Source organism: Trypanosoma brucei, assembly GCF_000002445.2.
Source record: "Trypanosoma brucei brucei TREU927 chromosome 11 chr11_scaffold02 genomic scaffold, whole genome shotgun sequence".
Taxonomy (NCBI): domain Eukaryota; phylum Euglenozoa; class Kinetoplastea; order Trypanosomatida; family Trypanosomatidae; genus Trypanosoma; species Trypanosoma brucei.
In genome coordinates, this window is record NT_165287.1 from 1 (window position 1) to 27786 (window position 27786).

Here is a 27786-nt window from a genome sequence, read left to right on the forward strand (position 1 = left end):
GGTGGGAGAGCTCAATTCCTGCTCCATGGTGTTGACGTTCTTCTCTATACCAATGTTGACGCATAGCTCGTTAACCTTCAAACGGAAATATCCTCCAATTAGCTTTTAGCCATGCGTACATGGGCTATCGAAGCCGCGGGCAACTCATTGCATCTGTGTCGTCTACAACGATAACTTCGAACAATATGTGATGGTGATCGCTATCGGGAGAATACAGCGATGTCCACGTGTACACTGTGCAATACCTTGACAGCTGTCCATCATGGGTGGACTCCCCGTGGTGGCACGCGTACCTCGAGCACTCACCAGTGTTGCAAACCATAAACTGGTTGTCAATGCACCACTGTGTGAGGGTTTCACCCTTGGTATTCGGTGGGCTCGCGCGATCCCATGCCAACGCGTGTGCGTTAGCGTCTGCACCGATGAGCTGGGCACCGTCAGTCGTCAGAAGCGTATCTAGGTCAGTTGCCGTGAATGTGTGTTTTGGTGGGATGTATGCCGACGTGAAGGTCACCGCCTTTCCATGTGTAAGGTGAATTGTTGCATGCACTTGTTCAATGCGACCAACAACGGCCATACCGGTCTCGACTGGTAGGTCCTCCCTCACTAGTATTGATACACCACCTCCTTTGCAGTTACGAGCTATTCCGTGATGTTGGTAGCCATCAACGCTAAAGCAAGCGGCTTCTCAAGGCGTCATCCTTGTCTCGCTCAACAGACAAAAGGCGATCCGCTCATCAACAAGGGTTTTGTGGAGTGCTAATCTCTTTCCTTGAGATAGCCCGGCGCAGTTCCACTGCATCCCGCGCAACGACAGGCCGGGATTCTCTTCCACATCACCGGACAGCAGCATCTTAGTGCGGATGATACTGCTGATGGCACGCTGGCACGTGCTCAGGGACCGACAAATGAAAAAGTGTGTGTCCCAGCAAGACGCTTCTGATCCCTGTGCTGTATGATGCCGTAGCCGGAGCAAAGCAGTGTTCCCCATGAAAGGAACGCTGCTGGCTCTTGGCTTCCCCCGATGATACGGGGTACTGGACCCTGGCACCACGTTGAGGTGGCCGGCATCGCCAGGGGGTGCAAAGGTAGACAACCAGCAGACGGTCACGTCACAATGGGCCGCCCTAAAAGCCTCGTGCGCGCTAAACGACGACAACAGCATCACGGCGCACGAACTAACGGCAGCACTAACGGCTTGGTACGGCATTCTAACACAAGAAGGAGCAGCAAGTGACAACAGCGTCTGGATCGGCAAAAGCAGCAACACAGGGAGCGAATGCGCCGGGACGGCCGGCAACACCTGCGTCGAGTACACAAACTTTTTCAAGAAGTCATCAACAACGACACACGAAACACAGCCGTGGTACAACAAGATGCGCCAAGCAGCAGTAGCAATTGAAAAAAGAGCGCTGCAGCAAGCTCAAGAAAGCCTCTACGCAGCAACGATAGAAACAACTTACGCAAAAGCAATAGCAGTCTACCAGGCGGCAGTTATAGGCAAACTGGTCCCACCCCTGTCGCAGGCACAGGCCCAAACAGAGCAAAAGGGCGCGGGAAACCCACAGAAATAACAAGCCATTTTCACCGCACACAAAAACAACAAAGCTGCTTGTATTGATGCTAACTGCATATGGAAAGGTGGGGAAAGCGGGAAAGGGGAGTGCGAAATAGATAAAAACCAATTTCAGAGCAGTTAAATGCGGTAGCAGAAGATGGAGAAAGCAGAGACAACAGCTATAAAAAAGTACAAAGAAAATTAGAATTAGACTGTGCCAAGGCTCTTGGCTGAAAATAGAAAAATAATGCTTTTAAAAACTCGACCATTCTCGTAAATAAAAAAATTGCTCTTTTCTCACCAAAATTTGTAGTTTAGGTAGAATTTTAGTATTCTAGAACTCTAAGGATTTTTGCTAAATTTTATAATAATTATGAAATTTTTTTAGATCCTTTTCTAAATATACTATGATTTGATATATTTTAAGACTATTAAATTCAAATATTAAAATTAGTGAAAACCATGATAACTAAAAAAAAAATTTTTAAAGTTTGCAATTTGGTATTAATGTACCGTGTGGTTCAACAGCAGTATGGATAATGGTATGACAAGTTAGTGTTATTCTAATTTACTTTATTTTGTTTATTTAAGTCACTTATGGATACTTGTTAGCATTAAAATAGTGATGTAACGATAATGATAGGAGAGTGTTGTGAGTGTATGCATATACTACTGTTATAATATGAGTTTTTGTAGGGAACAATTCGAGGAGAAAAAGAGAAGTCTTTAAAGTAATGAAAAGGAATGAATTAGAGGAAGTGAATGGGTGGCTTGTTGAGTTATAGGGGAGAAATAAAATTGAATATGCACATTTTCAAATACAAAAAAATGACTGTAAACGTCATCATATACAAGGAAATATGTGGGGATAAAAGGAGAGAGAGAATAACATATTCAGTCGCATGAAATTGCTACTTTCTTCGAAGTGATGGCGGACGTACATTTAGAATATAATGAAATACAGAGAGAAAAAAGTGAATGTGCGGCAAATCAAAGAACAGAAAAAATAATACAGGCTGAGATCGTACCACATATTTCACTGTATAATGGATAGATGTGACAAATGAAATTATAATAGTGACTGTAGTTTCAAATATGATAGTGGATATTGATTTCAAGCAGTAAAAAAATTCAAAATCATGAATAATGAGTTCTGTTAGTCAGAAATAATGTCCAAATTTTCTTCTTATCAGATATATTTCTAACGGCAAACATTTACGTCATACAATAAAATATAGCTGCGAGTGAAATTTTAAAACTGGAACTACTAATGTATTATCGACGTTTAAAAAAGCATGAAGACGCTGAAACTGCTGAAAATAGAACATATATGAAAGGATAGTAGAATACTATGAAGTACAAAAGTTTGTAATGATACTCTTTCAACTTCTTGCTGATATACTAAGGAGACACTAAGAACTTCCAAGGAACGAGTAATAAATATAAAGAGCTGGTAATGGTGAGTTGGTGGCGCGTATCAGTAAAGCAAAAACAACAAAAAAAGAAATTTCAGACTCCAATTCGCCAGATTTGATCGTCATTTCCACACAGCGAAACAAAATAATCAAAACCAGGAACAAATGGTCAATCATATGCTGGAGCAACAGCAATGCCATCTTCTTATTCGGAGTTAAAATGAGAACTACAAATTAACAAATTAGAGAAAACAGCGAAAACAAAAATTTTAAGTGTTTATATATATATATATATTATAGGTTATATTTAAGACGTTAAATTGATAAGCTAAAAGTACGCTTTTTACTACAAATAGTCAACTGAGGATGTACGGCACACTTTTCTTTTTTTCAAACAATAAGCACCTTAAAACAAAAAACCTAAGGCGGCCACGAGACTGACAAAGAAAGACAAAAGTTAACCTGGATGAAATTCACTTTTGAAAAATCGCAGTTTAGAGAAAGTCCAGCAACTAAACACTAAAGTAAAAAAAAACTCAACTTAGTTCCAGGAGACTAAACGCTAACTCAGAAAGTTACACGGAACATACGCACCTCTGCATGAAAGAACAGACGGCAAACTCCTTCCTGAAATTTTAAGCAAAGAAAAATTGAAGAATAAACTAGCAATAGCAGTGGTCACTTTAATTGCGTCGTTTCGAGTAGTAAAGGCACAGCAACCCGCTCAAGCATGTAAGAGCGTCTGCGGCTGTGCTTACCGAGTAGAGTGAAGAGCAAAGCACTACATTGACGAGCTTGAAAATGCCAAAGCCGGACTCAAGGCGCTGAAAAGGCAATTATTAGCAGCAATAATAGCCGCGAACACGGGCACGGAGCTGAACAGGCAGCGCACCGTGCCAATTGTAGCAGCGGGAGCAGCTTTAGTAAGAGACTGCGAACAAGAAAAATCAAACAAAGAAACAGTCACAGCAAAATTAACTAATGCGTCGGCGGCTGCAGCGGCTTTACTCCGTGGCTTACACTACATTAGCAAGTCAACACGAATTTACCACCTAACCTGTACGTCAGACTTAAACTTCAACACCGCGGCAAAAACGGCAGCAAATTCCGCTGAACTCAAAACACACATCGCCTGCAACGAACAGCTAACAGAAGATAAAGACATCGACGACAGGGATCCAAACGCGGCGGAGCCCGAAATCCCAGACCTCCTCATCAAGGTGAATGTCACGAATGATTGCTTATCAGCAAGCACGCCAACAAACTGCGGCGCAAACGACGTAACATCCAGCACGCAGCTGAAGTTCGGACTAAATTTAACAAAAGGCGCCGCGGCTGACAGCGACAATTTTGCAACAGCCTGGGGAGCGCCGTTAAAAGTAACGGCAGCAGACTTTAAACTTGCAACCCAAGCAATAGTAGACGCCAATGCGGCATTACAAGAGGCGAAAGAGGCACAAACAGTCATCGCGTGCAACAAAATACTGGCAAACTACGGAGATGTAGCAAGTACAAGCGACTACAGACTATTCGTACTAAAAGTCTTAGGAGGTAAACCAATGGCGGAAAAAATCGAAGCAGCAGACGAAACTCTAATAGACACCGCAATCCAACAATCCTACGGCAAAGCAGGAGAAACCTACGAAGCAGAGTACTGGAAAGAGGTAGAAGCAACGCCAGTACCCAAGGGAGATGGCAAATCTGAAATAAAAGAGGAAGTGAAGAAACTCCAAACAACGGCTTCGCGTGGTGCAGGGTTAGCGAGGATTTTTCTAAAAACACAAGTCCAGAAACAGGAACAAGAAAAAGAAAGCAAAAAAGTTAAAGAAACGAAATCACCAGATTGCAGCAGCAAAAAGGGAATTGAGTGTACGGGAGAATGCGAACTGGTAGAGGGAGCTTGCAAACCAACACAGAAGAGGGATGTAGAAGAGAAAGTTAAAGGTGGAAAAGAAGGAACAAAAATACAACAAGGAGAAATTTCTTTGTGATTAAAATTCTTCTTTCGCTTGCACTTTTTCTTCTATTATTAAATCTTAAAAGAGTTTCTCTCTATTTTATAAAAATTATAAAGTTTCTTATTTTGAAATAACTTTACAAAACTTGATGTATTTTAACATTTTTCGTTAACAACTGTGCAAACTAATGAAAATATAGAGAATTTGTAAAATCTTAAGATTTTAGTAACATGTATGGTGGTGAACTATGGGGAAAATTCGCAGAGTGAAAAGATGAAAAAGTAGTGATATACTATTCTATTTTATTTATTGTATGGATGTTAGTCAGGGTTACAACAGTGATAGTGTTGATAGTAATAGTAATAAAGTAACCGAAACAATGATGATGGAAGTGTGTACATACTAATATTATAATAAAAGTAGTGGTGAAAACTAAACTCACATTTCAAAATAAAGAATATGAACTAATTTTGAGGCTGGTGTGGGAGTATGTGAGTTTGTCAAACAATAAATGAGACAGATAAATTGAATATTCACAATGTCAAATACATACATAACGGCACGCATCATTATGTACAAAGGGATTATAGAGAAGGATATGGGGAAGAGTCAGAGGCTACTGCACAAGAAAAATGGTTCCACTAATTTATCTGCAGTGAAAGAAACATTACCCCAAAAATAAGGAAAAAATATGGAATGAAAGAATAAAATGCGCAACAGAAAATCACGGATGAAAATGATACAGTAGCAGGTTGCCGCAGATATTACACAAAAACAAATAGATTCTATTTTTGAGGTTAAATTGACTTTGGTTTTTAATCTTATGGTGTATACAGATGTGAAGCATTGATATTTGGAGACAACGATTCACGCAGAGGATTGTGGATCAATTGGAGGTGATGAGGGTGAATAATATTTAAAAAGACAAAACAATATTGTTTTAGATCGAAAACACCGCCACCCACTGGGAAAAATGTCTCTGACAGCATTAGTAATGCACTGAATGCTAAAAACAAATGTACTTTTGGCAGATGCAAACAGGCGGAAACAGAAACAATCACTTTAAAATCATCTATACAACAGCTACGCAACACTAACGTGAGCACTAAACCTTCATTCCGCTATCTCCAAATGCAAGGCCAATAAGCGTAGTAAAAAAAAGCACGCGATAAATCTAGCTGACCAGCGAAAGTCTTTGTCAATGGCCTCAACTGTAGCGGCTACGCCCATACTATTGTTTCTATTGGTGGCCACCACAGCAGCAACAGACACGGCAGACACCATAAACGCCTTGGCCACAGACTTTTGCAGACTCGATATCTACTATGACGCTATTCAAACCGAACTTGCAGGCTGGATAACGGCAGCCAGCTCGACAGCGGTAGCCCTGGAAAAAGAGGCGCGGCAGATGCAACTGGCAGCAGAAATCTACAGGGGCTTCAACAAGGGTGCCGCTTATTATGTTTTAGCAGTCGTATCCAGCCAAAGCGCTGACAGCGCCGCTAAAACAGCGGAAGAAGCAGCCGCTAATATATTACCAGCGGTGCAGCTAATAACCGCAAGAAGAGCAGAAGCGGCGACTCTACAATTTTTTGAAGAAACAGCAGCGCTGAAGCCAGCAAAACATACTCCAGCAGCAACCGACCGGACAGCAGTACCGCAAACCGCGTCTAACACCAAGATCTGCACGGCAGAAGTGCAACCGGAATAAAAATTAGTGAAAGACTGCTCAAGCGCTGAAGGAGCCAAGGCAAGGATCACGAAGATAAGACAACACCTAGACAAACTGCATAAAATACAGACAGTAAAAACTACGGCGATGAAACCACCCAAAAATCAGATAACAGCAGAGGCCCAGGGGACATTCAACAACGCCAATCAATGGGAACCAACAAAGGACAACAAAGCATGCGAACAACACACAAGCGGGGCCGGCACAGGCAGCGCAACAGCAGCAGACGCCACCAACGCACTGGCAGTGGCGGCTGTGAAACTCGTCGGGGAGACAACACGATCAGCGCTAGACATAACAACCCAGGGAGCACAACCCAACAGCGAGACACAAGACGGGCAAGACAAAACAACCGACCGGCGGCTACTAACAGCCGACTCGGCGCTGGCCGCATCCCTGAAGACAGCGATAACAGCAAAGCCTACTCAATATAAGCGGCTTGCGGACTGGACGATCAGTGACGCGGCAAAAAGTGCCGCAGCCCAAGCGTTCTATAAATTCGCAAGAAAAGCACAAGCCAAAGAAACAGATTCACCAGTGACAGAAAAAATAGAGGAGGCAATGTTTGGGAAAAAAGACGTCAACATAAAAGATGAATTTATAGACCCTCTTACACGCGACACGCGGATAATTTCAACTGAAAACGGAAAAATCGAAAGCAGCACAGAAAACTAAGTGAAAGCAACTTCGCACGGGCCATGGCTTATTATTATAGCGAAAACATAAAAAAGGCAGCGGTAACTGCAGGAGGCAACCCCAAAGCAGATGGTCAAGCAGCTGCAGGAGCAGACAAAACCGAAGAAAAGAAAGACGGGGACAATAAAGCCATAAAGTCAAATTGTTCTAGTAATTCTACATCGGAAGCCTTTACCAAAATGCAGATTTGCAAACTGGAAAATAATGCTTGAAAATATTCCAGTTTTCTTGTAAATAAGAAATTGGCTATGAGTATGGCTGCTGCTTTTGTGAGTTTGGTGGTATTCTTGCATTTTAAGGATTATTGCTCAATTTTATAAAACTTATAAAATTTAATATGTTGAGAGAAATTGTTGTTCTGACAGACATCTTTAAATTTGATATATTTAAACACTTTTTGATGAAAGAAAAAATATTGTAAAACTCCAAAATATAAAATTTTTTTGTTTAAAAGTGTTCTATTGATAAAAAGTAATAGGGTTATATGGAACGAAAAACGAGTGCTTCTCCAATTTGGTTTAATTATTTAATGGATATCGGTTAGGGTTATAATAATAATAGTGATATATCAAAATAGTGAAAATTATGATAATAATAATAACAGGAGTGTGTCGTGATTGTGTATATACGAATATTATAAGAAGAGTGGTGGTAAGGGGTAAAATAGAGTGTAAAAATAGAAGTACTCAAGTTATGGGAGGGGTGCAATTAGTGAGTGAATCATTTAGTAAGTGAGAAAGCTAAAAATAACACAACGAATATTATTAAAAGATGTTTGAGGAAAGAAATGTAGATGAAGTGCGCACAGTCACACACACAAACATGACTATGTGTATTATTATACTGTAGGAGATGATGAAGGGAACAATCATGGGAAAACATAGTTAAGTGTTGAAGTGAAATGGAGCCATTACATTGTTTGCAATGATAGAGGTAGCAAAAAAAATACTAAAGAGAAGGAAATAAAGTATGGAGTGAAACAACGGGATGATCAAAAGCCTACTGGAGAAGGAAGAGGTACAGGAAAAAACTGTGATTCACATTTTACAGAGAAAACTGATAAATGCTAATGTATTTCTCACAAATATAGATTAGAAGTGAATGCAGAGATGTTAGTAACCAAAAACAGTAACAGTAGTTAAAAAAGATACTGAGATAGACGTCTCGTGATTAAACCGAATGGTTGTGCAGTTATTGCAAAAAAATAGTAACATTCTTAGTAAAGCTGCGCACAGATAGTACATCTTGATAATGCAATCCACATAACAATGAATATAGGGAAAATATGAAGAATACAAGGAGTATCAGAATACACACAGTAGAAGGCTAGAGATATACCCAAATCTTACTACTTAAAAAAATGTAGGTACGTACTCAAAGATAAGATACCAATATTGAGCATAAACAATTCAACAGATGTTCCATAAAAATCAAGGCATTACATAAATATAAATACTAATTTCTTAACCAATAACATTATAAGGGAAAGTGACTTCCTTTCAAAAATTTCTGAGCTTTTCTTACAAATCTCTCAAAAAATTTAAAGGCATGTTAGGGAAATGAAATTTTATATCTTGAGAACTTTACTATTACCGTTTTTATTTCTAAAAGTAGTGTGTTTACACTCAATAACTCTTCAAAAGGACCAAACTGTAAATAAACAAACAAATATAATAGAGAATAACACTAAGAATCCCAGAGTGTTTGTGGTTGTAGCTCAAACTCATACAACTCAAGTATGGTGTAAGCTGATATTGAGTTCCAAATTAAGCAAAGTTGATATTATCACAATTGCGATGGAAGGTTTGTACAGCCATGTTAAAAGACCTAGATGAGTTATGGAATTGTTGGAAAGACATAATGCAAGTGATTAGGATATTATGATAACTGTTGATGGGTCCGATGTTATCCTTAATGATGGAAATAAGTATGAAACTACTAAAGGTTATTTTATTCCAAATACTGCAGAAAGTGAAAAGAAGTTTAATGGAGATGATATAGTAAAGGAGAAAATAGAGAGATGTTACTAGTTTTTCAATGTCGTTCACAGGAAAGAAGAGAATAATAAACTTGTGTCATTTACTAAAACCACATCCTACTGAAAAACCTTACCTTGTCGGTGGAAATATAATAACCAGAGTTTGGGCGTTAAAGATATTTGAGTTTGAATTTAGAGAATCACTTGAAGGAAGTGAGAAATGGTGGTCAGAGCAGAGCATTTACAAACCGTTGTTAATATGGAGCGTTACACAGGAAGAAGCTGTTGAAAAAAGATTTGTTTTGAAGAGAGTAATGAGCGGATTGGATTATGAGGAGAGGCATTTCTATTCCAAATAATGATGAGCTTGGTATAACCTAATTTATTCACTGTCTAGGGCATACAATTGTGTAGGAGGAAAGAGCTAAATTGATTGCTAAATATCTTACTTTGACGCGTGATTGAAAAGAAGAAATTTTTGTGGGAAAAATATAAAGTAATGTGAAACTTTTGCGATTAGTGAAGATGAATGGTATTTCGAATGTAGAGAGATTTGTGATGGTGCTTTAAAAAAGGGATATTTGTGTGAGGCTGAGAAAATGTAGCAATCCACAACAGAATAATTTCCCGATAGGCAAGTGGCCGTGACCAAAAGTGGAAACCCCGCCGAATAACACGGAGTTAGCCACCAGAAACCCCTCATATAAAACTAAAGAAGGCTATATAACGGAGTAGGACAGCGCGGCTTCGTCGCTAGAAACTAAAGCAAAGACCTCTCCAGCCAAGCGAAGAACTCATTAGCAGAGCAGCCGGGCTAAAACCGAGCGGAGCTGTAGGCATTGTGCAAACAACAAAATAAAAGCACCCGGTAAAGTTAGTATGTAACAAATAATATGTTGTGACCAAAAGGAATCTTGAAAATGCAACCACGCGATGCTCCAAATATTCTAACTCACAAGAAGTAGAGTCGAAGAAGCCAAAAGACAAATGCTCTCGGATACCGCCCCGGTTACAGCAGCTAGCGTCTTACTCGTCTTTGTTCTACAGCCCAAGGCAGAGGCGGCACCAGGGGAGGAGCTGGAAAATGCACCGGCTTTCTTCGCCCTCTGCAACGTCATACGCCAATGTCAGAGGGGTTTCACAGCACAAGCTGTAGAACTTGCGGAAGCAGCTGAAGCAGCATATAACAGCATACTGGCAGCGGAACATTTAGCAAGTACCAACAACAGCTATGTACTTGAAAAAATATTAGCCCAAGAAAATGGCCTTAGAAAGGACCTCAAACCGTTGCCTGTGACGCCATTCGGCATAACGGCTCGGAAGCTGATAAACGATACAGCCGCAAAAGCCAAAGAAACTAAAAATGCACTGGACGCAGCGGCGAAAGCAGCGAAGGACGAAGCGGCCGCAGCAAACAAATTGCTCGCAGCGGCAATAACAGGCGACGGCGAACTGAGGGACGACCAAGACGACGGCAGTGGCTATTTTACGGCCGCAACAGCTAGTAAGATGTTCGGCACGGGGGCGAGCCAAAACGAAAATTGCGGCGGCAGCGGCGGTAATGGCAATAACTTAGGTATCTCGATTATCAACGATCTGTTCTGTATTTGTGTGCGCGGCACTACAGGCAACAAAAAGGTCTGCCACGCAACCGCGACAGCCAAAGCAAGCGGCGCACACGACTTCACCAACAGCGGCAATAACAACAAAAACGCGTACGCAGCGTTGATGGCACAGTGCCCAAAGACGCTAAGGACGGTGACGCCAGCATCGCTAGAAGCAGCCATCGCTGGATATAACAATCAGATAGGGACTCTGGTACACACCGTAAGTGGTAGCCACGAAGACGCCGGCTACATAGTAGGCTACGCCCACACAGGCAGCAAACGCTGCGAGGGAACCAACAGCCAAGTATGCATCAATTACAAAAAGCTGCTAGACAAAAAAGACGCAGCAGCAATACCCTGGCAAGTAAAAATAGGTCAAGCAATAGAGAAACGACCCAGCAGCGCCGTCGTTCAAGAAATCAAGGCAGGGACCCAAACACTGGCCCATATGAACCTAACAGTCTGGCAGATCTACTACTCAGCACTCAGCCACACAGAAACCCAAGGCGACCACTCACCCAAATTACTGGATAGCAAAAAATTCGAAGAATGCAAGGAGCACAAACCAAAAAAGACGTGTAAAGAAAAGGGTTGCAAATGGGAAGAAAAAAATGAAACAGATGGAACATGCAAACCTAAAGCAGCAACAGAAAACACAGCGGGAGCAGGAGAAGGAGCTGCAGGAGAACAAAAGAAAGAGGAGAAATGCAAAGGGAAATTGGAACCCGAATGCACCAAGGCTCCTGAATGCAAATGGGAAGGAAGAGCGTGCAAAGATTTCAGCCTTTATTTAATTAAACAATTTGCATTAATTTCCTCTGTTTTTATAAGTTTGTTAGGGGTTTTAGCATTTTTAAGAATTTTTCCTCAAATATATGAAATTTACGAACTCATGAAGATTTGGTATTTTGATACAATTTGATAAATTTTCAAACAATTTTATATATTCTAACACTTTAATTTTCATCTTTTTACTAATTTACAAAATATAATCAAAGAGACTTAGTAAAATTATAAAATACAAGCTTTAGTAAAATGTGCATGATAGTAGCGTATAAATGAAAAGTAGTACAGAGATAGTGTACAAAAATTAGTGAAATTCCAATTTTGTCTACTTGATTTATTTTATGGATATTAGAAGAAATTTATGGTTTTAATAATAATGATGGTAGGAGAGTGTTTTGAATGTGTATATACTAATGTTGTAATGTAAAAACGATGAAAAAACGTATGCACATCCAAAAGGTGACCACTTACAGAACCAACAGGGTGACTGATTATGAAAGGAAGAGAAAGAAGAATAATATAAAATAAAACGCAAAAAGAGAGAGGGAGAAAGAGATGAAATATGCACAGTGTCAAAGAAAAATGTGATGATGAGAAGCATACACAAGAAGAGCGAGAAAAAAATAACGGAAGGACAGAATCTGGTGTAAAAAAAAAATGTGGTTTCCATTCTTTAGCAGAAGGAGAGACAGGAAACGAATAAGAAAGATACGGAAACTGCTGAACGTGGAGCATGTACGAATCTACGGAACTACTTTGTATGAAGTAAAAAGGAATTAAAGTAGTACACAACCACTACCAAATTGGTGTAAATGAAAGCTTCTAACACTATAAAAATAACGGGCAATCCACTAAAATTTTGTATCCAACGAGAATTTAATAGCACGCATTAAAAATAAAATGCGGAGAGTAATACATTTTTCGGCCACACATCATAGAGTTTGTATGCATTTGACGCAAAAGTATACAGAATACGAAACAAAAGCTAAAGAAGAAAACATACCTATGACAAGCAGCAGTGCTACATCGTTATCTCACAAGCACGTAATTGATAATTACCCGACAGATAAAAGCAATTACAAAACATAAATAGTTTATTTTATAGTATAAAAACATATTCGGTATCTTAAAATGTTTAAGTATTGGACTTATATAAGAGAATAGAAGCAATATATATGGAAATATACCAAGCTAACGTGGATTTTAAAGTGAAAAAACAGCTAAAAATTTTTTTTCGAGGCGGCACATGAAGAAATTCCATCTACACCAACTCTAATTCACCCCATAGGAAGTGACGAATTTTGCATATTTGTGTTTGTATGCACCTTTTCTTCCAAGTGAGTACGAGTAACAAGAAAGTAGGCTGGTTTTAGGAGTGAAAACGGTGTCTATGGAAATAAGCGCGAAGAATCCTCTGCAACAGAAGCCGATCCGCCAGAGTTTCGGTGCAAAACTTGCAGTAGCAAAAATATTGTTACTAAATGCAGCGGCGGAGCACGGAAGCGCGGCTGTAGGTGATGCGCTAAAGAAAGACACGGTCACACAGCTGTGCAAACTAGAAGTCCACTACAAGGCAGCGGCCGAAAGTGTCATCCACGCCACAAGTAGTTCAACTGGTTCACTAGACGGCATTAACCTTCTAAAGGCCAGAGTAGACGCCGCTGCCACCACAGCAGATGAGCAGACGGCGGCTAAGCTTAAACTGTTGGTGAAGTTTCTGGAACAAAAGATGTCACAACTGACAACGCGTGCAACGGCAACAGCAGCCAATGCCACAAAAGCAGCGGCAGCTTCTGCCTTTTTTGCCGGCAAACTAGCGCAGACACTAGAGGTTTTCCACGCAGCTAAGGACGGCACCGGAAACTTGGGAAATTGCATCCACACGGGGAGCGGAACGGACGGAGCAGCACCGCTGACAGCGGTGCTAGAAGGATGCGGCGTGCAGCCCAATTTCGACAGCCCGAAGACGCAGGTGCCGGACAGCCACAAACATGTGACTCTGACGGCGCCAAAGATCAGCGGATTAGGAGCATCAGGCGGTTCCGCCGACAGCAGCTGCCACCTAACTAAAGGCGCCGCCAGGGGGATCTTAACAACATCGCCCATCAGCGGCACCGTGAAGTGGTCGGCGAATTCAGCAACGGTCACCAGCGGCGCAATAACGTTGAAGGCAGTAAACACCGTCAACGTCGTCACAGGAGCAGGAGCCAAACACGACCATAGCGCAGCAATCAAGAACTACAGGGAATTCCACGGCCACAGCGGTAGTACAGTTGTCGTCCCAACAGAAACGAATTATGACCAATGGAGACACGATCCTCTACTTGACAAGGTCCTGACGTGAGCACAACTAGCAAAAACAGAGCAAGCAGAGGACGCTACAATTGACACACGTCTATCGAACCTCAAAGACAGTACGTTCGGCCCCGACCAAGGCGCATTTGACACGCTGATATGGAACAAAGTCAAAGTGCTAACCGCACCGGTCAAAGTAGGCTCAGTCATCAAAGACGAGGCCATTGGCAACCTCAACACGGTCGACACCCTAGTGGGAGGACTGCTACGGTGCCAAGCAAAAAGGAAAAAAATATCTGCACAAGAGGCCCAAAAGCCGGAAAGATGCGAAGGTAAAACAAAAACACCTGAACAAATTTGCAGCGAAATAAGAGGCCCAAAAGAATGTGACCAAAATGAAAACTGCACTTATAATGAAGACAAACAAAAATGTGTATTGAGTGCCAAGGGCAAAAAAGCAGCCAAAGAAGCAGAAAGAAAGTAAGGGACAGATGGGAAAACTGAGGAGAAGTGTGCAAAGCATGGAAGTGGACAAAAAATGCTTGCAACAAGGACAATAACTGCAAATGGGAGGGCGAAACTTGCAAAGATTCCAGTTTTCTCGTCAATAAAAAAATTTCTCCAATGGCTGCTGCATTTGCGAGTTTAGTAGAATTATAACTATTTTTCTATATTTTATGGAATTTATGAGATTTTTTATTTTGAAAGAATTTGGTAAATTACTAAAATTTACGAAATTTGATACATTTTAAAACTTTTTGATAAAAATATGAAAGTCAATGTATATTAATGATAATATAAATTTTTTATGAAAGTGTACTATGGGTATACAGAATTATGGTGACATTTTATGGAAATTTAGTGGTATTATAAAATAGTTTTTCTAGTTTATGTGCGTTAATTAGGGCTACAATGATAATAATAATAATAATGATAGGAGAGGAGAGTGTTGTGAGTGTTTGTGTATACTAATATTATAATAAGAGTATTAATAATAATAATAATAATAATGATAGGAGAGGAGAGTGTTGTGAGTGTGTGTATATACGAATATTATAATGAGAGTATTAATAATAGTAATAATAATAATAATAGTAATAATAATAGTAATGATAGGAGAGTGTGTTGTGAGTGTGTGTATATACGAATATTTTAATAAGAGCAGTAATAATAATAATAATAATAATGATAGTAATAATAATAGTAATGATAGGAGAGTGTGTTGTGAGTGTGTGTATATACGAATATTTTAATAAGAGCAGTAATAATAGTAATAATAATAATAATGACAATAGAAAAGTGTTGTGAGTGTGTATATACGAATATTATAATTAGATCAGTAATAATGATAATAACAATAGGAGAGTGTGTTGTGAGTGTGTGTATATACGAATATTTTAATAAGAGCAGTAATAATAGTAATAATAATAATGATAGTAATAATAATAGTAATGATAGGAGAGTGTGTTGTGAGTGTGTGTATATACGAATATTTTAATAAGAGCAGTAATAATAGTAATAATAATAATAATGACAATAGAAAAGTGTTGTGAGTGTGTATATACGAATATTATAATAAGAGTATTAATAATAGTAATAATAATAATAATAATAATAATAATAATAATAATAATAATAATAATAATAATAATAGGAGAGTGTTGTGAGTGTGTGTATATACAAATATTATTATAAGAGCAGTAATAATAATAATAATAATAGGAGAGTGTTGTGAGTGTTTGTGTATACTAATATTATAATAAGAGTATTAATAATAATGATGATAATAATAATGATAATAGGAGAGTGTTGTGAGAGTGTGTATACTAATACTCTAATAAAAGTGATGAACATAAAATAGGGAAGCAATACAGAAGCGTTTATAATAATGGCCATGGTGCTATGTGAGTATGTGACTTAGTGAAACAGAAAAGCGAAGTGGTATATGTGTGGCCTCAAACGCAAAATTAACGAATGGCACCATTGTTCACGAGAAGACATTAAACTGAACATGAGTGGGAAAGAGAATGCGGTGTGCAATCAAATGTCTTTGCTACGTCATTCGCAGAGACACTGTCATAAAATTAAAAAATGAGGAAAGAAAATGTGGAACGTAACAATATAATACTGTTGAATATGCGGCAGTACACATGAAACAAATACATCAGTACCCAATGATGCAGCATATATCATCTAAACGTGGAGATGTGCTACTGCATAGATAATGGTCACCTCAATTTAGATAACCATAATAATTGAACATGCATGATTACCAGAGGCTGTGAGAAGTTCTGGAAAAGCATAGAAGATTGATATTTACCGTAGTAAAATGTATATAAATATATCAATAGAGATAGTATAATGACTTGTAATATAGGACGCAATTAGAGGAGTCGAACGGCAAGTAACAGGATCCACAATTCCCCACAGACACGGTGATGGACAAAGCGAGCCCAAAAAGAAACCCCCCTTTAACTCTTTTTACAGAAGTAAGGTCTTAGCCACAAGCTGCATGCAAGCCATTCAAGACTCAACAATTAAGATGTGCAAACAACTGATGCTCTTGCTGATCTTGTGTTCGATTCCGCCATCGGGAGCCAACGTCGGAGAAGCGGATAATTTAGCTGTTTTCGCAGCGGTTTGTGAGTTGTTCCAGATCGCTGAGGGGGAACTTCCTCCGGACGAACAGGTGACAGATTCAGCAAACGCCGTCCGCCAGCTCGAAGCACTCAACATGTCCGTAGCAGAGGACAAGTGGCGCCAGCAGTTCTACAAAGGCAACTACGAAAAGATATCCTGGCAGGAAGCCAAAGATGCAGGCCTTTCGCCACACGAAAGCTGGAAAACGAAATGGGAACGATGGCAGCAGGCGGCACTCAGCACCAAACCGGAAGCCGAGCCCGGAAAAACCATAGCAGACCAAGGCTTCAATGAGTTAACGGGAATTTCCAAAAAAGCAGTCCAAGCAAAAGTAGCAGCGCTGCTGGCCAAAGTCGGACACCTGGAAGCCGAACGCGCCACAGCAGAACAAGAAATAATAAGCGCGAGCAACGCAGAGTTGAGCAAAAAACTAAACAAAGCGTTATACGGAGTCGAAACTGGGAGAGGCGACTTCGGTAAAACAGCTGGAGCAACGGGGGCAGCGAAAACACTGGATGCGTGTAGCACGGCTGGAACCATCGACAACCAACAACCACTAGCATATGTTATGATGTGCCTTTGTCTAGAAACAGGGTCGACCAAAACCGGCAAGATCTGTGCAAAAGACCACGCACTAACCAAGGCATGGAACGATGCAAACCCAAAAGTCAAGCAAGCATTCGACGACATGCGCAACTTGTGCCCGAGCGGGAAAAAGACGCCAATAACAGCATACCAGATACGGAAAGCACTCTCAGCAGTACAGGCCTTCATACGAATGCACAGCGGCACCGGCTATCTAGGAGGGTTCAACAGCGGGAGCTGCAACGGGAATGTCGCTAACGGCATATGCGTAAAATACGACCACAAAATAACAGCCGGCGCAAACGGTTTCACAGAACTAACGTACGCCGCCAACATGCTGGAAGCGGCTAGTCTGCTAGAAAACAGGCAACACGCGGTTCAAAAAGCCAACCAACTGGCACACGCGATCAACGCAGAAGCTTCAGCAGCGTGGCTAATATCGAAAGAAGTGGAAGCACTGCAGAAACTGGAAAGGGCAGCGGCAGCACAGGTGCCAACCACCAGCCAGGCACCAGGGACAAGCAAGCAACCATCGGTGGAGGAACAAAATAAATGCAAAAATGCTACCAATAAAACAGCGGAAGGATGCTCGGCTATCAACTGCGACTTCGACAACGAAAAAAAGGAATGCAAACCTAAAGATGGGGAAGGACAGACAAGCACAGCAACAGGAGAGCAAGCTACAGGAGCAGATGCCAAAAAGTGCTCCGATAAGAAAAAACAAGAAGACTGTAAAGATGGCTGCAAATGGGATGGAAAAGAATGCAAAGATTCTTCTATTCTAGCAAACAAACAATTCGCCCTAATGCTTTCTGCTGAATTTGTGGCCTTGCTGTTTTAAAATTTCCCCCTCTTTTTAAAAGATTTTTTGCTAAATTTTTGCTACTGGAAAACTTCTGATATATTTTAACACCTAAATTCGGCTGAGTTTTTTTCGTTGGTTGTAAAAAATCTGATTCTGTAAATTTTTTTTGTTTTCTGGCACCTAAAAGAATTTCTCTCTTTTTTTTCCTGTTTTTTTTTGAGTTTTTTTTTGTGAAGGGAGGTAGGGGGTTAGGGTTAGTGTTATGGTTAGCGTTAGGGTTAGGGTTTTAATTTACCTTTTTTGGCTTTTTTATAATTTGCCATTTTTTTCTTTGCGATGCAGCGGCTTTTTTTTATATTATGGTTGGCGCTTATTCAGAGAGTAGGCAACTTCGTCTTCATATTTTTCACCTATTTATTTTATTTCCACATTGTTACAATACCACTTTTTAATCTTTTGTGAATTTCCGGTTTGCATTTCGGGTTGCGCCCGGCTTAAATAAATATATATATATATGTTTTTAACGCTGGCGCGTGGCAGTGTAGCTGCGCGAAACGAATTGCTTTTGAAGCATAAATAATCTAAAAAGAGAGTTATTCTAAACTAGGAGATTATTACGATCAGCAGTTAAGGAACGACTTCCAGATCTGCCCCTGCCAGCAGACGTCTAAAGCCGCTCAACTGTCATGGCCGCATTTTCAATCCCAAATGAAACGAGAATAAAAAGTGCACACTTAGTGAGGATGGCAAAAAACAAGTAGAAAAAGAAGCAGCAAAAGAAGGAGGGAAAGATTAGAAGAAAGATAAGTGTACCAGACATGGCACTAATCTACAAGCTTTTGAAAAGGACAGCAACTGTAAATGGGAAGATAACAAGTGCAAGAATTCCAGTTTTCTTGTCAATAAAAAATTTGCTGTGATGGCTGCTGCTTTTGTGGATTTGTAAAATTTTAGGTATTTTTTTTATAAATATGTTGTTTTCTAAGAAAATTACTTTTGTAATAATTTGCTAATATTTTCTAAACGTTGATGTATTTCAACACTTTATGATTGATATGTGCGACTTTTAGTAACATGTGTATGAACGTGGCATATTGGTGCAAAGTAGTAGGATAATAGTGTGTGAAAAATGTGTGCTATTCTAATTTAGTTTAGTTTAGTTTTTAAAATAATAGGTAGGGTTATAACGGTAGTGATAATAATAATGATGATATCGATATGATTGTATTGCGAGTCCGAATATACTAATATTATATTAAGAGTTATGGTGAAAACCGAATGAAAAGAAAAAAAGGAGCATATAAAAACAATGATAAGACTGCAATGGAAATAGGTGAATGAGTGAGAGGGAGGGTAAGAGACTAAGACAAATAGTGGCTGAATACATACAGTTGCGGCATAAACGCTGTGATGTGTATTATCACAGATGTGATAGTAATGGAGAGGACAGTAAGGAAGGCACAGAGTTCAATGTATAGCTCAGATAAGCTTGCTCTCTTATCCGCAGAAGCAGCAATAGAGGATGAAAAAGAAGAAATGGAAATGCGGAATGCGGAATGAAACATCTTGGAGCAGAACAGAACTCTAGAGAAAAATTAGAAAGAGATTGTGCAGCACCTTATACACATAAGTGGATAGATGCCATCGCGTAGATAATGGTTGCACAAGAGAATTTGTAGGTAATAAAGCTATGATGATGAGAGTCTTGTGTTAAAAGCGGATGCCGGGATAGTTAGCAAAGGCAACTGGTAAGACTCCTAGCGAATCAGTACAATTAGCTACTGTAGTTCCCATAACTACGATGAATGGAAAAATGTGAATAATTAAAGTAACAGTGTCATGCATGTCGTGCGCAGAACCAACTACGGATAGAAACTAACTTTAAAAACAAAACCCAGGAATCTTTGCTCAAAGATAAGCTACAGATTGTGAGGATACGCCCTTTAAAAATTAGATCAAAACCATTTTAATGCATTATTTACATATGTAAACGTGGTTTCCTTAACTATTCACTTTAGAGGTGCAAGTGATTTCTTTTCTTAAATTTCAATGTGATAATCTTACGAACTTTTAAAATTTTATGATAGTTTATGGAATAAAATTCTATATCTTGAGAACTTTAATTTTACCGTTGATATTACATTTAGTTTGCTAAAGTTCAATAGCGCTTCAGTATAATGAAATAAAAAACAAAACAAATATAATAGAGAATAACACTAAGAATCCCAGAGTGTTTGTGGTTGTAGCTCAAACTCATACAACTCAAGTATGGTGTAGGCTCATATTGAGTTCCAAATTAAGCAAAGTTGATATTATCACAATTGCGATGGAAGGTTTGTACAGCCATTTTAAAAGACCTAGATGAGTTATGGAATTGTTGGAAAGACATAATGCAAGTGATTAGGATATTATGATAACTGTTGATGGGTCCGATGTTATCCTTAATGATGGAAATAAGTATGAAACTACTAAAGATTATTTTATTCCAAATACTGCAGAAAGTGAAAAGAAGTTTAATGGAGATGATATAGTAAAGGAGAAAATAGAGAGATGTTATTTATGACAACATCGGAGTGTTAGGCACCTCATTTGGATTTTATTATGAATTTAGATCACAAAGAGCATGTGGAGAGACGTTATCGGTTTTTTTAATGTTGATCACGGAAAAGAAAAGGACAGGAATTCAATACCCGACATCACTGCCTTGGAAAAGTGACACCTCAGGGCTAGCAGAGAGAAACTGAAGACACACAGGTTGGAAATGACCGGTGAATGGCAACCAACTAAAGAAGATTTGCCACTAAACCGATAGAGCAGGTGAAGTCGCCAATTCCGCATTGGGACATCGAATACATATGGATGGTTGCTGCGGAGGATAAAAAAAACAGTTCCTAACAGGTGCAGATGGTGTGAAACCCATCTCTGCGCACACTGCGGGAAAATAAATTCCGATAGAGCTCACGTAGTGTTTCATACGAACTAAATTCACAGTGTACCCTACCATGAGGCATTGCGCCGGTTGAAACATGCTGCACACCCTGGTGATGCTGGCTCCATCAAGGTGGTGTCAGAGTCCAGTACCCCGTCTCATCGGGGGAAGCCAAGAGCCAGCAGCGTTCTTCTCATGGGGAACAATGCTTTGCTTCGGCTACAGCGTCATACAGCACAGGGATCAGAAGCGTCTTTCTGGGACACCGTCTTTTATTTATCGGTCCCTGGGCACGTGGCTAGCGTGCCATCAGCAGTATCACCCGCGCATGCTGCAGAACTTGGGGTGGTGCCTGAAATTTCACCCTATAACCCCTGCCCCCTCCACCGAAGTCGTATGTGCTCATTGTCTGTAACAAATCCTATGGAAACAAAGGAGGGCTCACATGGCACAAAACTCGATGCCTTCACGGCAAAACGAGAAAGTTAGACGATGAAATGTCGGAGAAGCGGAAAGAAGATGAAAATATCAAACAGCACAAATGGGTTTGCGCAGAACGTGGCTTTCAATCCAAGAGTGCAGGTGTACTAACATTGCGCAGGCCACAGAAACACTACATGACCAACGACAGTCCCTTTCCACCCCACACTGGCGGAACCATAATCCACACTGAATATGATTAAAAAAACACACTCCAGTGAGGAATCTGTGGGTTCAAATTGATTTAGCAGAGAGGCTCGACAATACGTCATGGAATAAAGAGCAGAAGTCAGCTTTAGCACATCATTCCAGTGGTGGAGAAACGGCTAGGCACACAAAGTGAAAACCGACCGCATCAACCCAACACCAATGAACAAAGTGATAACACCACCAGTTCAACCTCTGGAGAAAATGAAGCGATATATGGACCTCGCGGCTACATATTTCGCACAAAAAATGGACTAGTGATAAGTCACGGGATGAAATACTGCGAAGTGCAACCGCAAACGGGGTCGCGAGGAATAAAGAGGCAACGGGAACTCGAAGAGAATGCAAGTATTCCAACGAAGGGCTCCCGAGCGACGGAAACGAGAGGGCATCCACTGAACGACACAGTAGGCACATCTGAGCCGCTACAATGCAGGCAATGCATCTTTGTATCACAATCAAAAGGGGGAACAACACCAAACACCAAGATTCAGCACCGCAGAGGCCATTCCCTGGAGAGTAACGCTGGTACAAAACGGAGCTGTTCCATCACAGAACAAGAGGTATCCCTCATTTGGAACACGGTAACTATAGGTCTAAATGATACCTGTTGCACGCAATGCCGTCATACGCATGTATCAAAAGACAGCCTGATGGAGCACTTCGGGGGAATGCATAGACAGCATCCCTTCTCCGTAGCAAAAGAATCTCCACCACCGCTCCGGAGCTTCAACGTCAGAGAGTTTCATCTACACTTCACGTTCGTAAACCGAAATAAGACGTCCCACTCAACATCAGGTTCATCTATACATCGCCATCAAAAACATGAAATCTGCGTTGAAAGGAAACATACACACTCCAACGAATGCGAAGGGAATCCCACCCACATACTCGTGCGCTCAAGCCTAAAGTGCTCCGCAGTTACTTCGGGCTTGAGGGCGAAAATATGCAGAAGACAGTGTTCACCAAGAACCTTGCACAATTCCTCCAAGAAATTGAGAAACCCCTCATTCTCTTCCAACATGTACTTTCTTCATTCGAGAGGAACACCCCTATAAAGGAGAATAGACTACACAAAAAGCTGCCCACTCCTCTGAATGAAAATGTAAACTCCACTATGCTCTTCTACGTTTGGGTCAAAAAAAAAAAAAGAGGCAGAAGCCTTTCACTCTCAAGTAAACTGTTTTCGCCATCGCCAAGAGCTGCTTATTAAATATTTGGCAGTTTCCAGCGGCCCCGTACAACTAGCTAGGACATAACATACAATAATCCTTCGGGAATCAAATATGGCACGCTCTGACTTCGATAGTAACAAACTGATGGCAGTCCACCTACAGAGAACGATGCTAAAAAAAGGCTACTTTGACTCGAATAAAATACACAGACACTTGTGGGGAACAAGATGCCTTTTTATATTGTCTTGGAATGGAAGGTGTATCGCTCTTATGGGAGGGTGGGTTTCCTATTTCAGTTTTTTTTCAGGGGCCCCGCGTGCTCCCAATAGCCATCTGTTTGAAAAGTCCTAAAATTTTTTCTACAGTTGGAATAAGTTTTGTATTACCGTGGAGCTAAGAATAGACCAAGGGAAGGGAAATTACGCCTCGTTGATTGTAAATTTGCAGTGCTGTTTAAATCCTCTTTTATAAAGCTCCGGTTTTTTGCCCAACGAAGTAAACCTAAAGAGCTATTACTGCACCTATGTGTTGAAATGATTCTACGACTAGGGTATATTCAAACGGCAATGCAACATTCTACAGATTTATTATGACGAACCTCACGCGGTAGTTATCAAATCAGTGAGCTGAACAAAAAGAGCCGCTACGCCCAGCAAGATTTAAATCTTGTAAAAGGCATGTAACATTGGCGCCCTACCAAAAAACATTGGAAGCGTGTTATTGAAAGTTTTGCTGGTGCAACGGATTGCGAAGAGATACCGATTGATAGTGAATACAACGTTCGTTTTGTCTCCGTAAATGATGCGTAGAGTATAAATGATAATTTTCGAGGGATATGCCACAGTGCCACACAACTTGTGCCAAAAGACCACCTTGATTGCCAACACAACCGCTACGATGCCCTTAAATGCAGCAACCTGAAACACGTTGCTACGAATGTGTGGGTGACGCCCCGCACTTCCCCAATGTATCTAACTGCGTCGCGTCGCACACAATCTAGTGGAGAATGTCACACTAGTTTCCACGGATTCCCCGTTATTCCAGTATTTGTCACCGTTCCCACATATACTTAGCAACTTTACCTCTGAGGTGTTGTTCCACGATAGAGGTTAAAATAATTAAAAACCTTTCAACGAAAGCTAACAGTAAGAGGCAAACGCCCATTACGCACATATGCACATGCGTGTGCATACTTCCATCTTTACTCTAAAATACCTCCACTTCATGAAAGAGAGAACGGACATCCCTCCCCTAAAAAGGATATTGCTTCACTCAACGCACTAGGCGTTACATCCAGGGTTATGATCCCCTCATTCAGAAGGCACTCCAAGCTTTCTTCACACACCACACCCACTTTTCTCTACCCTTCGGTACAGCCACTTTACTAACGCACAGTTTTCACCGTATTTTAACAATGTCACTGAAAGGCGGCGGTTTTGCAATGAGTGTCTTCTTAATACTCCAAGAACGAACGCCGAAAATGTGAACAAAGGTGTTAACCGTATGTCTGCCGCCTTCGTCATTGCAGGGTCCCACAGGCGAATCACATCTACGCCATAACCACAGAAGAAATATCGAGACGCAACAACTGAGAAGCCACTATCCCCACAAATGCTTCAGTTTCATACCCTACAGATTCGTAAAGTTCCTACAACTACAAACTGAAAAGCTCTGAAATAAGCAACCGGAAAGAACTTTGCTTCGCACACGCAAACTGTACATACAAGCATTTGAAACATAATAACATTGCCACTGTCTGATGATTAGTTTTTTTTCACGGAAACACAACATGTCAATGAAAAAAGAAAATCATTAAGCACGTGGGCGCGCGCAAACTCGCAAAAAAGCATGTATGCAAAAACATCGGTGAAAAGGAGGAAATGTATATAAACGTATTTGTCAGATGTTAGAATCAGTATTATCCACATCGGTTGTAAGATTGGTACCGAGTAGCAGCGAGGTGAAGTTGCCATGGATTCCGTTGAAGTGGGAGTAGAGAGAAGTGATATTTGACATCATCCCACACAGTTCTTTCGATCTCAGCAATGGCCGTATAATATTTACTTGCCTTTATGAGGGCATCAGGTATTTCTTTTCTCACTGCCCTCACACTTTCATTAACCTCAGAAAATAATCCACCTACCTTAGCTACAAGGTCTCCCAATATATTTCCATAAGATATAAGCTTTTCTAGTTTATCATGTTTCCCCTCCATTACACCACTAATAACACTCAAATATCTAACACTTTCACCTGCTTTTCCTTCCATATCATCCAGCATACGAGATGCATTTGCGTATACTTCCTCATTCACAAGCATTCTCTGCTCTCCACCAGTGTATAAGCTGTTTAATGCATCCGAAAGACAACGGAGATAACACACGGACTCATGTAAATTTTTGCCTTCATAATCATCCACCAACGTACATCTCTCCTCTCCGTTAATACAAATTGAAAAAAATATTAAGATAAAAAATTCCACAACAACAACGTTCATTACCTAGAATTTCCTAAACAGGACACAAAAAGTGAGAGATACGAGCATATCATACTCAGCAGCTATCAAAGACGTGCAATGAGAATTAACAAATAGCCCTCACAACACCGTCTAAAAACACACAAACAATATTTCTGAAAAAAGTATTTAACCAACTAGTACAGTGCGCTTCTTAACTGCAAATTCCTTATCATCTATAATACCAGTAGCAATGTCACCTTCGTATTTACCCACATCCTTCCTGAAGTATTTGCGTTCAATCATGTTTCAGGTCAGCATTCGTTTTATTTACTTCGGCTAGTAGAGTTGCTAAAGTGGCTGGTTTAGATTGCTTTATACCAACTATAGCGCATCCGCTAAGCATTGCCAGTTTTCCTGCACCAGCCAAAATTCGGCCTATGATGCACAGTAGAAGCGCACAACGGGTTTTCATTGCACAAACTCCGTGGCACACCGGTGCGCCAACATATTTTTGTACTCCTCATTTCCATTCCTTGTATCCTCGACATGTTTTTGAAGCAGAAGACTCATAAACATAATCCCCTCACCTACACGGTACATTTGTATGCATCCCTTCGCACAAAGCGACCGACCTCACGTTCCGTACTGGAGTAATGTTATTGGACGGTAAAGCTTCTCATCACAGGAACAGGTGCTGCACACCGTGTTTAATGGCAATAGCATATCCGACACATGTTTGTGAAGGTGAAAACCACGTCAAACATGCAGAGATCTTTCTGCTTTCGCTTTACGAATGATCCGTGCAATACAGTCAGACCATGGCACCACAGAAATTTGCGCGAGTGCAACCCGTCACGCCCTGTTTTTACTTCACATACGCGGCGCACACGCACATCCACACCTGCACGAGCGAGCACATCAAAAAAAAAGGAAAGATAATATCGTGACCACACATCGGTCGACATAACCGATGCATCCACTCATAGGTCGTACATTAGCGCGTGCCGGAGCAAGTATGCACTTATATTTGGGAATGGGAGTATGTATTAAAATGTAAAAATGCAATTGCTAAAGGGTGTAAATATCAATTTCGGCGTTGATGAGATTGTTATCGAATAGCAGTGATTTAAAGTTTTCGTGGATGGCATGGAAGTGAGAGCATAAATCCTCTACTTCGTTAACCGGGGGATAAAGAGCGGATGGCAGTAAAAAGGCAGCAAAGGACTTGATCAAAGGGATGACAATTTTGACAACGTAGATTTGGAGGATAAAACAATCACCGTCTCCCCTATCTCCGTTACTGCTCCATCGCAAAAGGTCTCCCACGTGGCCCTCGTATACTCACACGACAACCTATTCTTGTAATATTTACCCAATGACTAGCGCTTTGCTTTTATTGCTTCTTAAATACTAACCGAGGGAAACTTAACCCTATGGAAAAATGCCACCCTAATCACCACCACTTCACTCCTCGTTGTACAGTTAACGTGGCTTGTCTCCAGTGTGGAGAAAATAGAAAAACTGGTGGAGCTATTACTAGACAAGGACGGTTCTGACACATAAATGTTTCATTAAACGTATACTTACAGTTAAAAATACCCACGTTTCTTACTGAAATACAGACTTCAACTATTCTTCAAGTTAAACTTTATTCTCACACATTAGCTTTTCCAGGCCTTAACGTTGCATATTTTTTTTTGAAATTTTCTTCGTGCCTTTGTAAGAGTTTCCCCCCACTGGCGCGGCCATCAGCCATCACCGTAGAGCCCTGAGATGCTATCGGTCTGGCGACTGTGGCAGAGTCTCCCTTTTTTGTTCAGCCTAACACACACTCTATAATTTTTTGTTGTAGCTCCGCAGATGAACGGAATACAGCAGATGGAGCAGAAAGCCCCCCACCCCTGACTCTCCAAAAGATGTCAATTAGCAATCCTTTTGTTTTGATTTTTGTTATTCGTTTATTATTCTCTCCCCCTCTTTCTGTTTTTGTTGCTTGTTGACTGCATACCCTCTCTGTCTCTGAGGGTGTCTGGACTATTCCTGCGTCCGGTGCTTTTCCTGCTAGCTCTACACTCTCGGCAATAAGGGGGGGAAGTTGCAGAATGGAGAGTGGGTTGTATGACTGTTACATTAGGTGAGGACTTCACCTGCGGCCGGCTCCGTTCAACCGCAATGAGAAACTGTGCCAGCCTTTTAGAGAAACATACATCCCGCACACACACACCTTCTACCGCAAACCTAACACGTAACTCCTTCAAACCGGGACAGCTCATCAAGTGCAGCGACGTTTCTTCGCAGTCGCCGCGTTGGCTGGTAACAGCGCACTCTACCTTCATACCGTGCATCTTCTTTTGATGTAGGGTGAGGCCAGTTTTGCTAGCACACTGCCTTCCGCATGTCGGGCACACCAACATGGATGTGTTTGTATGCGGGGGAATCAGTGGGAAAACATTTTGTGCTTTTGCTGNATTTAAGCTCGACT

The 27786-nt window shown here is 40.8% G+C and overlaps 1 protein-coding gene and 5 pseudogenes across 1 annotated transcript, besides 17 other annotated features; all 6 read left to right on the top strand.

Annotated features, from left to right (window-relative positions):
• Positions 1 to 7: 7 nt before the first annotated feature.
• Positions 8 to 1079: a repeat region.
• Positions 1035 to 1964, top strand: Tb11.v4.0045 (annotated as a pseudogene).
• Positions 1915 to 1945: a sequence feature (AT_rich).
• A 1285-nt stretch (positions 1965 to 3249) lies between the features above and the next one.
• Positions 3250 to 3272: a sequence feature (AT_rich).
• A 315-nt stretch (positions 3273 to 3587) lies between these two features.
• On the top strand, positions 3588 to 5021 carry Tb11.v4.0046 (annotated as a pseudogene).
• A 1126-nt stretch (positions 5022 to 6147) lies between these two features.
• Tb11.v4.0047 lies at positions 6148 to 7536 on the top strand (annotated as a pseudogene).
• A 133-nt stretch (positions 7537 to 7669) lies between these two features.
• Positions 7670 to 7698: a sequence feature (AT_rich).
• A 209-nt stretch (positions 7699 to 7907) lies between these two features.
• Positions 7908 to 7960: a microsatellite.
• A 2310-nt stretch (positions 7961 to 10270) lies between these two features.
• Positions 10271 to 11866, top strand: Tb11.v4.0048 (annotated as a pseudogene).
• A 1293-nt stretch (positions 11867 to 13159) lies between these two features.
• Tb11.v4.0049 lies at positions 13160 to 14701 on the top strand (annotated as a pseudogene).
• Positions 14702 to 14807: 106 nt separating this feature from the next.
• Positions 14808 to 14835: a sequence feature (AT_rich).
• Positions 14836 to 14936: 101 nt separating this feature from the next.
• Positions 14937 to 14961: a microsatellite.
• A 40-nt stretch (positions 14962 to 15001) lies between these two features.
• Positions 15002 to 15040: a microsatellite.
• A 53-nt stretch (positions 15041 to 15093) lies between these two features.
• Positions 15094 to 15319: a microsatellite.
• Positions 15320 to 15423: 104 nt separating this feature from the next.
• Positions 15424 to 15482: a microsatellite.
• A 38-nt stretch (positions 15483 to 15520) lies between these two features.
• Positions 15521 to 15564: a microsatellite.
• Positions 15565 to 15597: 33 nt separating this feature from the next.
• Positions 15598 to 15678: a microsatellite.
• A 48-nt stretch (positions 15679 to 15726) lies between these two features.
• Positions 15727 to 15746: a microsatellite.
• Positions 15747 to 15781: 35 nt separating this feature from the next.
• Positions 15782 to 15826: a microsatellite.
• A 711-nt stretch (positions 15827 to 16537) lies between these two features.
• Positions 16538 to 18091, top strand: Tb11.v4.0050 (variant surface glycoprotein; the record flags this gene model as incomplete). The annotated part of the gene is made up of 1 exon (XM_823002.1): positions 16538 to 18091. The coding sequence occupies one exon, from the start codon at positions 16538 to 16540 to the stop codon at positions 18089 to 18091; it is 1554 nt and encodes a 517-aa protein (XP_828095.1).
• A 209-nt stretch (positions 18092 to 18300) lies between these two features.
• Positions 18301 to 18341: a microsatellite.
• Positions 18342 to 18549: 208 nt separating this feature from the next.
• Positions 18550 to 18579: a sequence feature (AT_rich).
• Positions 18580 to 26994: 8415 nt separating this feature from the next.
• Positions 26995 to 27786: a repeat region.